Raw genomic sequence first — 12409 nt, forward strand, 5'->3', positions numbered from 1 at the left:
GCCCCTTCAGTCACGAGGAGAATGTACAAACTCCTGATAGACAGTGGGGCTGCAGTAGTGTTACACTGACCGTTATGCTGCCATGCCACCGCCTGTGTTGTGGGTCAGTGGATACGGTCAGGATCAAAAGGACTTGGTTGGATTAAAGTTGTTAATATGCAAGAAGAAACAAACTCTGGCAAATGGAGAGAAATGAAGGCCAGCAATGGGACTCGATGGTCTGAATGGCCTGGTCCTAGTGTCAAAGAGCACAAAAGGCTGGTTTTAAGCAACCTGAGAGGGGAGAGATGACAACGAATCCTATTTTTGCGCTAGGGTTTGGCAGCAAATGTGTAGAGACCGAGAGAATACAACATCGAAAGTGATGCAAGGACCCAACGCCCACTCAAATCATTTCCTCACTGCAAGTGCACAGCTACCCCATCAATGGCCTTCTCCTGCTCCCAGTTAATCTGATCTTAATGGGTCCATAATGACGCAATGGTGATCGAACAGGAATGGCTCTGGATTCCAGTGACTGACGCTGGCCAAAATATCTCTAGTTCTCTACCATCTCCCATCAGCCTTCATTGCCCCAATCTCCCTTTCTTTCTATAACTATTAACTTCAAACAAGCATGCCAGAAATTCAAGAGTGTCTGGGGGCAGAAGTAAGTGTCCTACAAAGGAGAAGGTACTTTGGAATTGGAAAGGTCTGAAGGAAGATAAGTCACCAGGACCAGATGGACTATACCACAGGGTTCTGAAATAGGTAGCTGAAGAGATTATGGAGGCTTTAGTAATGATCTTGCAAGAATCAATAGATCCTGGCATGGCTCTGGAGGACCGGAAAATTACAAATATCACTCCACTATTTAGTTAAGGGGGGGAGGCAGAAGAAAGGAAATTATAGGCCAGTTAGTTTGACTTCAGTGTTGGAAAGATGTTGTAGTCTCCTATTAAGGGTGAGGTTTTCAGGTACTTGGAGGCACATGATGAAATAGGCCAAAGTCAGCATAGTTTCCTTAAGGGAACTCTTGCCTGACAAATCTGTTGGGATCCGTTAAGGAAATAATACACAGGATAGACAAAGGTGAGTCAGTGGATGTTGTGTACTTGGATTTTCAGATGGCCTTTGACAATTTGCCACACATGAGGCTGTTAAGAAGATAAGAGCCCATGTTATTACAGGAAAGATACTAGAACATAGAACATAGAATAGTGCAGGCCCTTCAGCCCACAATGTTATGCCGACCCTCAAACCCTGCCTCCCATATAACCACTCCACCTTAAATTCCTCCATATACCTATCTAGTAGTCTCTTAAATTTCACTAGTGTATCTGCCTCCACCACTGACTCAGGCAGTACATTCCACGCACCAACCACTCTCTGAGTAAAAAACCTTCCTCTAATATCCCCCTTGAACTTCCCACCCCTTACCTTAAAGCCATGTCCTCTTGTATTGATCAGTGGTGCCCTGGGGAAGAGGTACTGGCTGTCCACTCTACCTATTCCTCTTAATATCTTGTATACCTCTATCATGTCTCCTCTCATACTCCTTCTCTCCAAAGAGTAGTAGGATGGATAGAAGATTGGCTGACTGGCAAGAGAAAAGAGTGAGAATAAAGAGAGCCTATGCTGGTGGGCTGCCGTTCACTAGTGGTGCTCCAGAGGAATCGGTGTTGGGCATGTTTCTTTTTACGTTATATATTACCGCAACAATTTAGATGACATAACTGACAGCTTTGTGACCAAGTTGGCGGATGATATGAAGGGGCAGGTAGTGTTGAGGAAGCAGGGAGTCTACAGAAGAACTGGGACAGATTAGCAAAATCGGCAAAGAAGTGGCAGATAGAATACAGCGTCAGGAAGTAAGAGGTTATGCACTTTGACAGAAGAAATAAAAGTGTAGAGTATTTTCTAAACAGGGAGAATACTCAAAAATCTAAGATGCAAAGGGACTTGGGAGTCCTCATACAGGATTCTCTAAAGGTTAACTTTCAGGCAGAGTCAGTGGTAAGGAAGGAAAATGCAATATTAACATTCATTTTGAGAACATTAGAATACGTAAGTAAGGATGTAATGCTGAGGATTTATAAGGCACTGGTCAGACCACACTTTGAGTATTGTGAGTAGTTTTGGGGCCCTTATCTAAGAAATGATGTGCTGGCATTGGAGAGGGTTCAGTGGAGGTGCAGGAGAAAGATTCAGGGAATGAAAGGGTTAATATATGAGGAGCGTTTGATGGCTCTGGGCCCTTAACCCGCTGAATTTTATAAGAGTCTGAGGGCGGGGGGGCTCAGTGGGGGTCTCATTAAAATCTATCAAATATTGAACGGCCAAGATAGAGTGAAAGTGGGAAGAATATGTCTTATGGTTGGAGAGTCTAGGATCAGAGGGTACAGCCTCAGAAGAGAGGGATGTCTATTTACGACAGAGATGAGGAGGAATTTCTTTAGCCAAACGGTGGTAAATTTGTGTAATCCATTGCCTCAGACGGCAATATAGTCCAAGTCATTGAATATATTTAAAGCAGAGGTTGGTAGGTTCTTGATTGGTCAGGGCGTCAAAGGTTACGAGGAGAAGGCAGAAGAATGGGGCTGAGAGGGACAATAAATCAGCCATGATGGAATGGCGGAGCAGACCTGATGGGTGGAATGCCTCATCCCGCTCCTCTGTCTTGTGGTCTTATATCCAAAGATGGTTTTCTTCAACCACCCTGGCTTCCACAATGGTTTTGCTGTTGGAGCTGTTTAATGGCCATGAAGGGCAAAGAGAGGGAGTGAACGCACACAAACTTTCTCCCGGGGTTCAGGAATCAAAGATTAGAGGGCAGAGGTTTAAGAGGAGAAGGAAGAGATTTAATTGGATGTTTTTATGTATACAGATGGCGGTGGGTATATGGAATGAACTGCTCGAGGCAGGTAATGACAACGACATTGAAAAGGTACCTGGACAGGTGCGTGGATAGGAAAGGTAGAGGAATATGGGCCAAAAGCAGGCAATCGTGACTAACTTGTATGGGTACTTTGGTCGGTATGAACCAGTTGGCTGGGGGGCCTGCTTCCATGCTGGTATGGCTCTGGGTTATGGACTCATAGAGTCACGTATTCATTCATCCGTTCAACACTACACCCCATCAAAGCCAATCATTTTGACCGTCTACATTAATGACATTTACAGGCACTGAGACTACTTTCCTTGCCTATTAAAGTGCTTGGCCAAATGTCTTGAGCTGCCATTCTACATTGATTGAGGTTCTGGAGTCTATAAGTCACCACCAAATGCAGGGATTTATTACTGGGCACCACAGTAGTGCAGTGTTTAGTGCAATGCTGTTGCATCTCAGCGTGTCAGAATTTAGACTTCAACTCTGGGGTCATCTGCAAGGAGCTTGTATGTTCTCCCCATGATTACATGGGTTCTTTTCCAGATGCTCCGGTTGCCTGCTACAGCCCAAAGACATACGGGTTAGTAGGTGAATTGGTCATTGTAAATTGCCCTGTGATTAGGCCCGGGTTAAATAGGTGGGTACTGGGCAGCTCGGCTCACTGGGCTGGAAGAGCCTGTACCGCACAGTAGCTCACTAAATTTTTAAAAACTCACTGTTCCTGTCACTGATAATTATAGGACAGGGTTAATTCTAACAGGTACTCTGGTCGGCAATGCTACCCAGAGCCAAACCTTGTCTGGCCACCCGTGTCTCATCACCCTTACCTTGGACCAAGTCCAGCTTGGTCGAGTTTTCCTCAGTGAATATCCCAATGCTCCTCACTCTCTGGCCTCTCAGAACCTGCTCCACTCGAAACAGAAGGCTCTCCAGCGTCGTTCCACAATGATCATACACAACGGGGATCACCTCGACTCTCACACGGTCCAGGGCCACCTGTACACAGAACAGGTATTGGTATTGGTTTACTGCTGTCACATGTACTGAGATACAGTGAAAAGCCTATCTTGCACACTGTTCCTACAGATTAGATCACCACACAGACAGTTGGGACAGAACAAGGTAAAACAGGAACAATGCAGAATACAGAGAAAGTGCAGTGCAGGTAAACAATAAAGTACAAGAACGAAATGGAATGGATAGTCCTTATTGTACTAGGAAATGGTCTTCTTACAGCTGTGTGGAAGCTGTCCTAAAGGTCATAGGTTAAGGGTGAAAAGTGAACTATTTCAGAGGAACCAGAGGGGAAACTTCTTGGCTCAGCGGGTGGTGAGAGTGTGGATCAAGCTGCCAGTGAAAGTGAAGGATGTTGATTTGATTGTAATTATCCAATTGAAACAATTGTTCAATAAAGAGAGGTTGGGGTAGGTACGTGGCTGAGAGAGTTATGTAGTTATATGGTCCAAGTGCTGATAGGTGGGACTAGGCAGAAGACCAAGATGGCACAGACTAGATGGGCCAAAAGGCCCATTTCTATACTGTAGCGCTCTATGATTCTATAGCACTAATTCTCACCTATGCCCTGATCTATGAAGACAAGTGTGTGTACACAGCCCTAGTACAACACAGGACAAGCCCTTCAGCCCATGATGTCTGTGCTGAACACAACACCAAACTGATCTAAATCTCTTCTGACTGCATGTGATCAGTATCCAAAGGTTCAAGATTCAAAGATTCAAAGTACATTTATTATCTAAGAATGAACAGATTATACAACCTTGAGATTTGTTTGCTCACAGGTAGCCACAAAGCAAGAAACCCGAAAGAACCCAATTAAAGAAACAAAATTAAAGAACAACACCCAGCGTGCAAGAGAAAGGGGAAAGAAAATGAAAAAAAAAACAAATCATCCAAGCAATAGAAGCCAACAACAACATTCTGAACCAAACTGTGTCCTCAAATCCAAACCCCAGAGCACCCGGAGTAGGCCCAAAGCCTCACATCAGTTCATCATATTAGTGGGCATGGAGCACAGCAGCTGGGGCAGTCTTCGTAGCCTCAGGGCCATGGAGAGAGGAGTGACCATCGTGGACAGCGAGCAGAATTAGCTCTCACCTCAGATCCTGACACCTTGTCTTATCACCCTGTCAATATCCCTCTATTCACTGCATATTCATGTAACGCTGTGGGGAAAGGTTTCACTGCTAATGTAATGGTTTTTCTGTAGCAGCAGTGTTTGGGTTATGGCTGGAGATAACAGGGGCTTTGGAATGTGCGCCGTCCAATGAGAGGAGTGTTTTTTTTCTTGTTGTGTGCCTGAGAACGAGGTGATCTGGTTCTTTTGTTCGGTGGAAGATGGAGAAAGGAGATGTCAGAAAGGAGAAGTCGTAGACACCAGAAAGGAGTGGATTTGGAGTGGGGCAAGGAGTCGATGGAGGACCAGTGGAAGAGAAACTGTGAGCTCCAACTTGTGCACATTAGACTGTTTCATTGAAATGGGCCCTTTTCTTTTTGCTTTACTTTACTAACCCTTTAGTCAAATTAAGAATTATGAAGCTAAATCATTTAATTGCATATGGTTTTCTGTCTGTTATTTGGTGGTACTGATTTGTAACAGAGTGACACATCACACAGCATCCACACAAACAGGGGGTTGTGCACCTCATTCTCACACGTTTGGTGAGGCCGGAGATTGTCTTCCCTAGACTAATGCTGCCAGCTGAACCGGAGAGTGACACTCACTTGACTGTTCAACAGTTCTTAAACTCCACTGTCATATCTGCTTCCACAACCATCCCTGGCAGCCTGGTCCATAACCACATCCTGTGTAAAAATAAAACTCTTGTCCTACGCATATCAGTTAAACCGTCCCCTATCTTAAAAGTCCTCCAGTATTTGTCAATTCTATCCCTATCTAATAGTTTTGCTAATCAGGCCTCAGGAGTAATTATCTCCATTAAAAAACCCTGGGTCCTCATATCACCAGTCCACCTGTGCCACCTCACTATTGCCTCTGAAGCAGGGGCTTGAGGAGCCTGCCTCCCACGCCGGGATCCTGGACGAAATGAGAACCACTCGGGGGTGGTTAGAGGTACCATTCTCTGACATGGCAGCCGTGCTGTGGGACATCAGGCAGGGACCACCACCACTGAGGTTCTTCCTGCAAATAATAGAGAAAAGGAACTAAGTACACAAATTAAATCGTAGAGTCACAGGCCCTTTGGCCCATCTAGTCTGTGCTGACCTGGTCTTCTGCCTAGTCCCATTAATTTACACCTGGACCATATCCCTCCAAACCTTCCCATCCCACTACCAGGATGCATGCTTAGCCCACTGTTCTACCTTCTCTGCACCTATGACTGCGCGGCTGGGCCTTGCTGGAAAACAAGTCTCCCAAGTCGCAGTTCTCATGCAGACTGTATCCGGTTTTCCTCCAGGATTTCCCTGTATTTTGCTGCATTCACTTTACTCCCTACCTTCACAAGCCTTCCAGGGCCTGCTGCAGTGAACCGCCCCCACAGCATGATGCAGCCACCACCGTGCTTCACTGTAGGGATGGTGTGTTTTTGATGATGTGTGGTGTTTGGCTTATGCCAAACATAGCATTTAGTCTGATGACCAAAAAGCTCAATTATGGTTCCATCAGACCATAGAATCTCCTTCCAGCAAACTCTAGCTGAGATTTCACGTGAGTTTTTTTCAATAGTGGCTTTCTCTTTGCCACTCTCCCATAAAGCTGTGACTGGTGAAGCACCCGGGCAACAGTTGTTGTATGCACAGTTTCTCCCAACTCAGCCACTGAAGCTTGTAACTCCTCCAGAGTTGTCATAGGTCTCTTGGTGGCCTCCCTGACTAGTCCCCTTCTTGTACATCACTCAGTTTTTGAGGACGGCCTGCTCTAGGCAGATTTACAGCTGTGTCATATTCTTTCCATTTCTTGTTGATTGACTTAACTGTATCCAAGGGATATTCGGTGACTTGGAAATGTTCTTGTATCCATCTCCTGACTTGTGCTTTTCAATAACATTTTTGTGGAATTGCTTGGAGTGTTCTTTTGTCTTGGCGTGGTTTTTGCCAGGATACTGACTCACCAGCAGCTAGACCTTCCAGATACAGGTGTATTTTTACTACACTCAATTGAAACACCTTGACTGTACACAGGTCTCCAAAAACAGATCTCCATTTAACTGATTATGTGACTTCTAAAACTAATTGGCCACACCAGTGATGATATGGTGTGTTATATTAAAGGGGGGGGGGGAAGAATTCTTATGCAACCAATTATTTTGTGTTTTATATTTGTAATTAATTTAGATCACTTTGTAGAGACCTATTAAATCATAAAACATGAAAACTTCCAAGGGGGATTCACCTTAATTCCACTTCCCAAGGACTTTCATGGTCCCTCCTGACTTTCCTAATTCCCTTCTTTAGTTCTTTTCAGGTTTCTTTATACTCCTCATTTGCTCTGTTTAATCTTAACTTCCAAAGCTTTACATACTTTCCCTTTTCCTACTTGACTAAATTCATCATCTCTCTGGACATCCAAGGTCCTCTTATCTTTCCATCCATGTTATTCCTTCTAACAGGAACATACCTTTCCTATACTCTGTGCAGTTCACATCAAAGTTGCTGGTGAACGCAGCAGGTCAGGCAGCATCTCTAGGAAGAGGTACAATCGACGTTTCGGGCCGAGACCCTTCGTCAGGACTAGCTGAAAGAAGAGCTAGTAAGAGATTTGAAAGTGGAAGGGGGAGGGAGAGATCCAAATTGATGGGAGAAGACAGGAGGGGGAGGGATGGAGCCAAGAGCTGGACAGGTGATTGGCAAAAGGGATACGAGAGGATCATGGGACAGGAGGCCTAGGGAGAAAGAAAAGGGGGAGGGGGGGAAACCCAGAGGATGGGCAAGAGGTATAGTGAGAGGGACAGAGGGAGAAAAAGGTGAGAGAGAAAGAATGTGTGTATATAAATAAATAGTGGATGGGGTACGAGGGGGAGGTGGGGCATTAGCAGAAGTTTGAGAAGTCGATGTTCATGCCATCAGGTTGGAGGCTACCCAGACAGAATATAAGGTGTTGTTCCTCCAACCTGAGTGTGGCTTCATCTTTACAGTAGAGGAGGCCGTGGATAGACATATCAGAATGGGAATGGGATGTGGAATTAAAATGTGTGGCCACTGGGAGATCCTGCTTTCTCTGGCGGACAGAGCATAGGTGTTCAGCAGAGCGGTCTCCCAGTCTGCGTCGGGTCTCGCCAATATATACAAGGCCACATCGGGTGACCCAGACGCAGTATATCACCCCAGCCGACTCACAGGTGAAGTGTCGCCTCACCTGGAAGGACTGTCTGAGTGTGCAGTTGATCTTTAAACACTCTCCACATGACTGATGTGGATTTGCCAGAAAAAGGGGTGTTTCCAATTAACACTTCTTAGTTCCTGCCTAATGCCTTTGTCATTTGCCCTACTCCAATGTAAAACTCTCTCACAAGGACCATACCTCTCTTTATCTACCACAAACAAGAGAAAATCTGCAGATGCTGGAAATCCAAGCAACACACACAAAATGCTGGGGGAATTCAGCAGGCCAGGCCAGATCCTGCCGAAGGGTCTTGGCCCGAAATGTTAACTGTTCTTTTTTGCATGGATGCTGCGTGGCCTACTGAGTCCCTCCAGCATTTTGTGTGCGTTGCTATCCTCATCTATCCTGAAAGTTAAGGATTCGTGGTCACTGTTCCCTAACTGTTCACCCACTGAAAGGTCAGTCAATTGGCCAGGCTCACTACCCAATACCAGGTCAGTACAGCCCGTCCTCTCATTGGACCGTCCACATACTGATTTAAGAAACCCTCTGGGATACACTTAACAAATTCCACCCCATCTAAACCCCTTGCATAATGAGGTCCCAGTTTATATTCGGGAAGTTGAAATCCCCCACGACAACAACCATATTATTTTTACACATTTCCTTAATCTGATTACTTATCTGTTCCTCAGTGTCCCGGTGGTTGTTGGAGGGTCTGTAGTACAATCCCATCAGTGTGGTTGCACCCATCCTATTCCTGAGTTTCACCCAAATGGACCCAGTGTCTGATCACTCCATTATGTCTCCCCCGACCAGGATATTGGTTCCCCTCCAGTTTAGATACGGCCTGTCCCTCTTGTACAGGTCACCCCTTCCCCAGAATAGGCTCCAATGATCCAAGAATTTGAAACCCTGTTCCCTGCACCAACTCCTCAGCCACTCATTCATCAATGCTATCACCCCACTCCTACCTGCGCTAGCCCATGGCACAGGGAGCGATCCAGAGATTACAACCCTGGAGGCCCTTCTCTTCAGCCTCTTTCCTGACTCTATGTACACACTGCGTAGTTTTCTGCCTGTCAGTGGTGCCAGTATACCCCCTCCCCCTTGAAAATATTCCGCAACCACTCCAATGCAACATGGACCCTAGCATCTGGCAGGCAACACCAATCTGGTGTTTCTCCTGCGGCTAGAGAATCTCCTGTTCGTCCCCCTAACTATCGAGTTTCCTGTAACTATCGCACTGCCTGACTGAAGAGTCTCAAAGCTGGCCGCTGTGACACCAGCCTGGCTGCTGCTGTCGTGATCTGACGGGCATCCCTCACCCCCAGTAGTGTCCAAAGAACTATACTTGCTGATCCCATGTCTTATGGTCTATGGCCTTAATTGGTTTGGCACAACATTGAGGGCCAGAGGGCCTGTTCCTGTGCTGTACTGGTCTACGTTCTGTGTATATACAGTTATAAGTACAAATATGGAATAACTTGATCATAAATACCAGCATTAATCCCATTGCATTCTCCACATATTCCCAGCAACTCCCTGCCAGGGGTGGTGGTGGAGGCAGATACAGGAGGGACATTTGAGAGAGGCTCTTAGGCAAATGGAGGGCTTTTTGGGAAGCGAGGTTTAGACTGACTTGGAGTAGGTGAGAGGGTCAGTACAACATTGTGGGCTGAAGAGCCTGTATTGCTCTGTTTTAACTCCACCCAGATTCCACCACCCACCTATAAACGGTGATTTCCAGTGCGCAGTTAACCTACCGATCTGCACATCATTGAGCTGTGGGAGTACCAGAGTATCTGGGGGTGGGGACTACCAACAGTACCCAGGGTTGTGCGGGGGGAATGTAAAAAATTCCTTACAGTCAGAACCTGACCTGAGTTTGGGATCCAACCTGGGTCCCTGGCGCTGTGAGTCAGTGGCCCTACCTGCTGAGCTACTGAGCCATCTAATGTGACACTTGTTCAGTAAAAATAATGCAACTGGAGCGGGATCTTGCGAGGATCTTTAGCCTGGGACGTCCTGCTCAGGCATCTTCCTGGCGTTCTGTCACTCACCCCTGCACAGTGTTACCGCTGATCCCAGCCGGCGCTGCTGGTCCGCAGCCGGGCTCCGCGAGGCTGAGGCCACGCTCTCTTCACTCAGCAGATGGGAGAGGGGCAGACTGGCCTGGGTTCAATCTCCCTACAACAGGGGGAAAACAGAGCTCATCGGTGACTTAACAGTGCAGGCAGAGATCGATTCACAGAAGTGTGGGCTGATGCATTGTGGCAAAAGAGAAGGGGAGAGGTAATGCAGGGTGAGTACCTCTGCTCAAATCAGTCCGCAGGAACGGAGGGACATGGGGATTCACACGTGTTTGTGGAGATGCGGTGCATCACCCAAGTGCTCTTGCAGAGCTCATTCTGACCTGTTGCTTCACCACCTGGTGTGAGGCTCCAATGCAGAGGATCAGGAGAGCCGGAGGGGCCTGTGACTGTGCTACATCTCTGGCAAAAATAATGAGAACCATGACCATTCACCTGATCCACAGCCTTATAATTTTATAAACCTCTACAAGGTCACCCCTCAGCCTCATTCGCTCCAGAGAAAACAGTCGCAACTTATCCACCCTCCTTCTAACCCATGCCCTCCGGTCGCGGGAACATCCTTGTGACTCGTGTGTTTCATCACCCTCTCTACCTCATTCATGTCTTTCCTAGGGAAATGGTGATCAGAATTGCCAGGTATGGTCTCTCCAGTGCCCCGTACAGCTCAGTAACACTTTTACTCAGTGACCTGACCAGTGAAGGGAGGTGAAGCTGAAAACTAGCTGGTTAGGTCACGGGCACACCACACCACAGATAGGAGAGACGTACTGGAACACCAATCAGAGGCACAGGAGACTCTGCTGGAAATCCAGAGCAACACACACAAAATGCTGGAGGATCTCAACAGGCCAGGCATCATCTGCAAAAGAGAGTAAACAGTTGATGCTTCAGGCTGAGGTCCTTCATCATGACAGGAAAGGACTGGAGAAGAAGCCAGAATAAGAAGGTGGGGAAAGGGCAGGGTGTGCATTTTCCTTTCCCTTTAGATTCTTTCTTCTTCAAACCCTTAGCTCTTCCACACACTAGAGAGGGGGGAGAGGGGCAAGAGGGGGAGAGATGGGGGAGGGGGACACAGGTGGGGAGAGGGGGACAGAAAGAGAGAGAGGGAGGGGAGGGAGGGGAGAGAGGGGGAAAGGGAGAAGAGAGGAGGAGAGAGAGTGGTGAGCGAGAGGGATTGGGGAGGGGGGAAAGGGGAGGGGAGATGGGGAAAGGGGGAGGGGAGAGGGAGGGGTGAGAGAGAGTAGGAGGGGGAGGGGAGGGGAGAGGAGACAGCGGGAGAGAGGGGGGGGAGCAGGGGAGAGAGAGGTTGAGAGACTGAGTGGAAAGTGGGTGGAAGGAGGAGGGGAGTTGGAGGGGACGGAGAGTGACGGGGAGGGGGAGGGGAGTTGGAGGGGACGGAGAGTGACGGGGAGGGGGAGGGGAGTTGGAGGGGGACAAGGACCATCCAGACGGAAATGTAATTATAGGAGAGAGTAACTACACCTCATGTGAATTCCTGCCTCAATCGAGGTTACTACAGAAATAGTTTTATTTAATTTACACTAAAATCCCTCCATTCAAGGCAGAACACACTGGTCCTGCCTCCAGGGTGGGGTATCTGTGTAAAGTGGTTTTCTTTATGAATGGGGGTTTGTTTATTGAACACTGCCTCACAATGCCAGAGACCCCTGCTCAATCCCAACATCAGACACTGTCTGTGTGGAGTTTCCATGCGCTCCCTGTGAGTATGTGGGTTTCCTATAGGGTGATTGGTTAATTGGTCGCCGGTGAATAGACCAGTGAGTGATTGTGGAACTCGTAAGAATGTGTGAAGAACAGGTAAAGGGGAAAGTTAGGGAATGTTCAGTGGGATGATCGAGATGCGAGGGCTGAATGGCCTAATTTGGCTAACAAAGAGATTATCAAGCATTACCATCAGCCACAGTGATGTGCTGCTCCTGGCCCTCTCCAGGGTCGGGCTGTGACGTGCTCTTGTGTTGTACCATCGAGTAGTCCACTTTCCGCTCAGCCATGGAGGTCGGTAGCTCAGCGAATCCCCTGGAGGAGTAACAGACAGGGTGAAGCATGAGGAGCCCAGCCCACAAACAGCTAATGTGCTCTTGCATAGCATCTTCAAAATGGAGTAATCAGACAGTGGTTTGT

General features: G+C 47.3%; 1 protein-coding gene across 1 annotated transcript in view; it reads right to left on the reverse strand.

Moving 5' to 3' along the window:
- The window catches only part of LOC140202029 (epithelial cell-transforming sequence 2 oncogene-like), a 72497-nt gene that overhangs the window by 13529 nt on the left and 46559 nt on the right, over nucleotides 1–12409 (reverse strand). The window contains 4 exon segments of the mRNA XM_072266890.1: nucleotides 3697–3865; nucleotides 5909–6029; nucleotides 10231–10361; nucleotides 12180–12304. Of these exon segments, the coding sequence (XP_072122991.1) occupies nucleotides 3697–3865; nucleotides 5909–6029; nucleotides 10231–10361; nucleotides 12180–12304 (546 nt within the window).

Source organism: Mobula birostris, chromosome 8, assembly GCF_030028105.1.
Source record: "Mobula birostris isolate sMobBir1 chromosome 8, sMobBir1.hap1, whole genome shotgun sequence".
Taxonomy (NCBI): Eukaryota; Metazoa; Chordata; class Chondrichthyes; order Myliobatiformes; family Myliobatidae; genus Mobula; species Mobula birostris.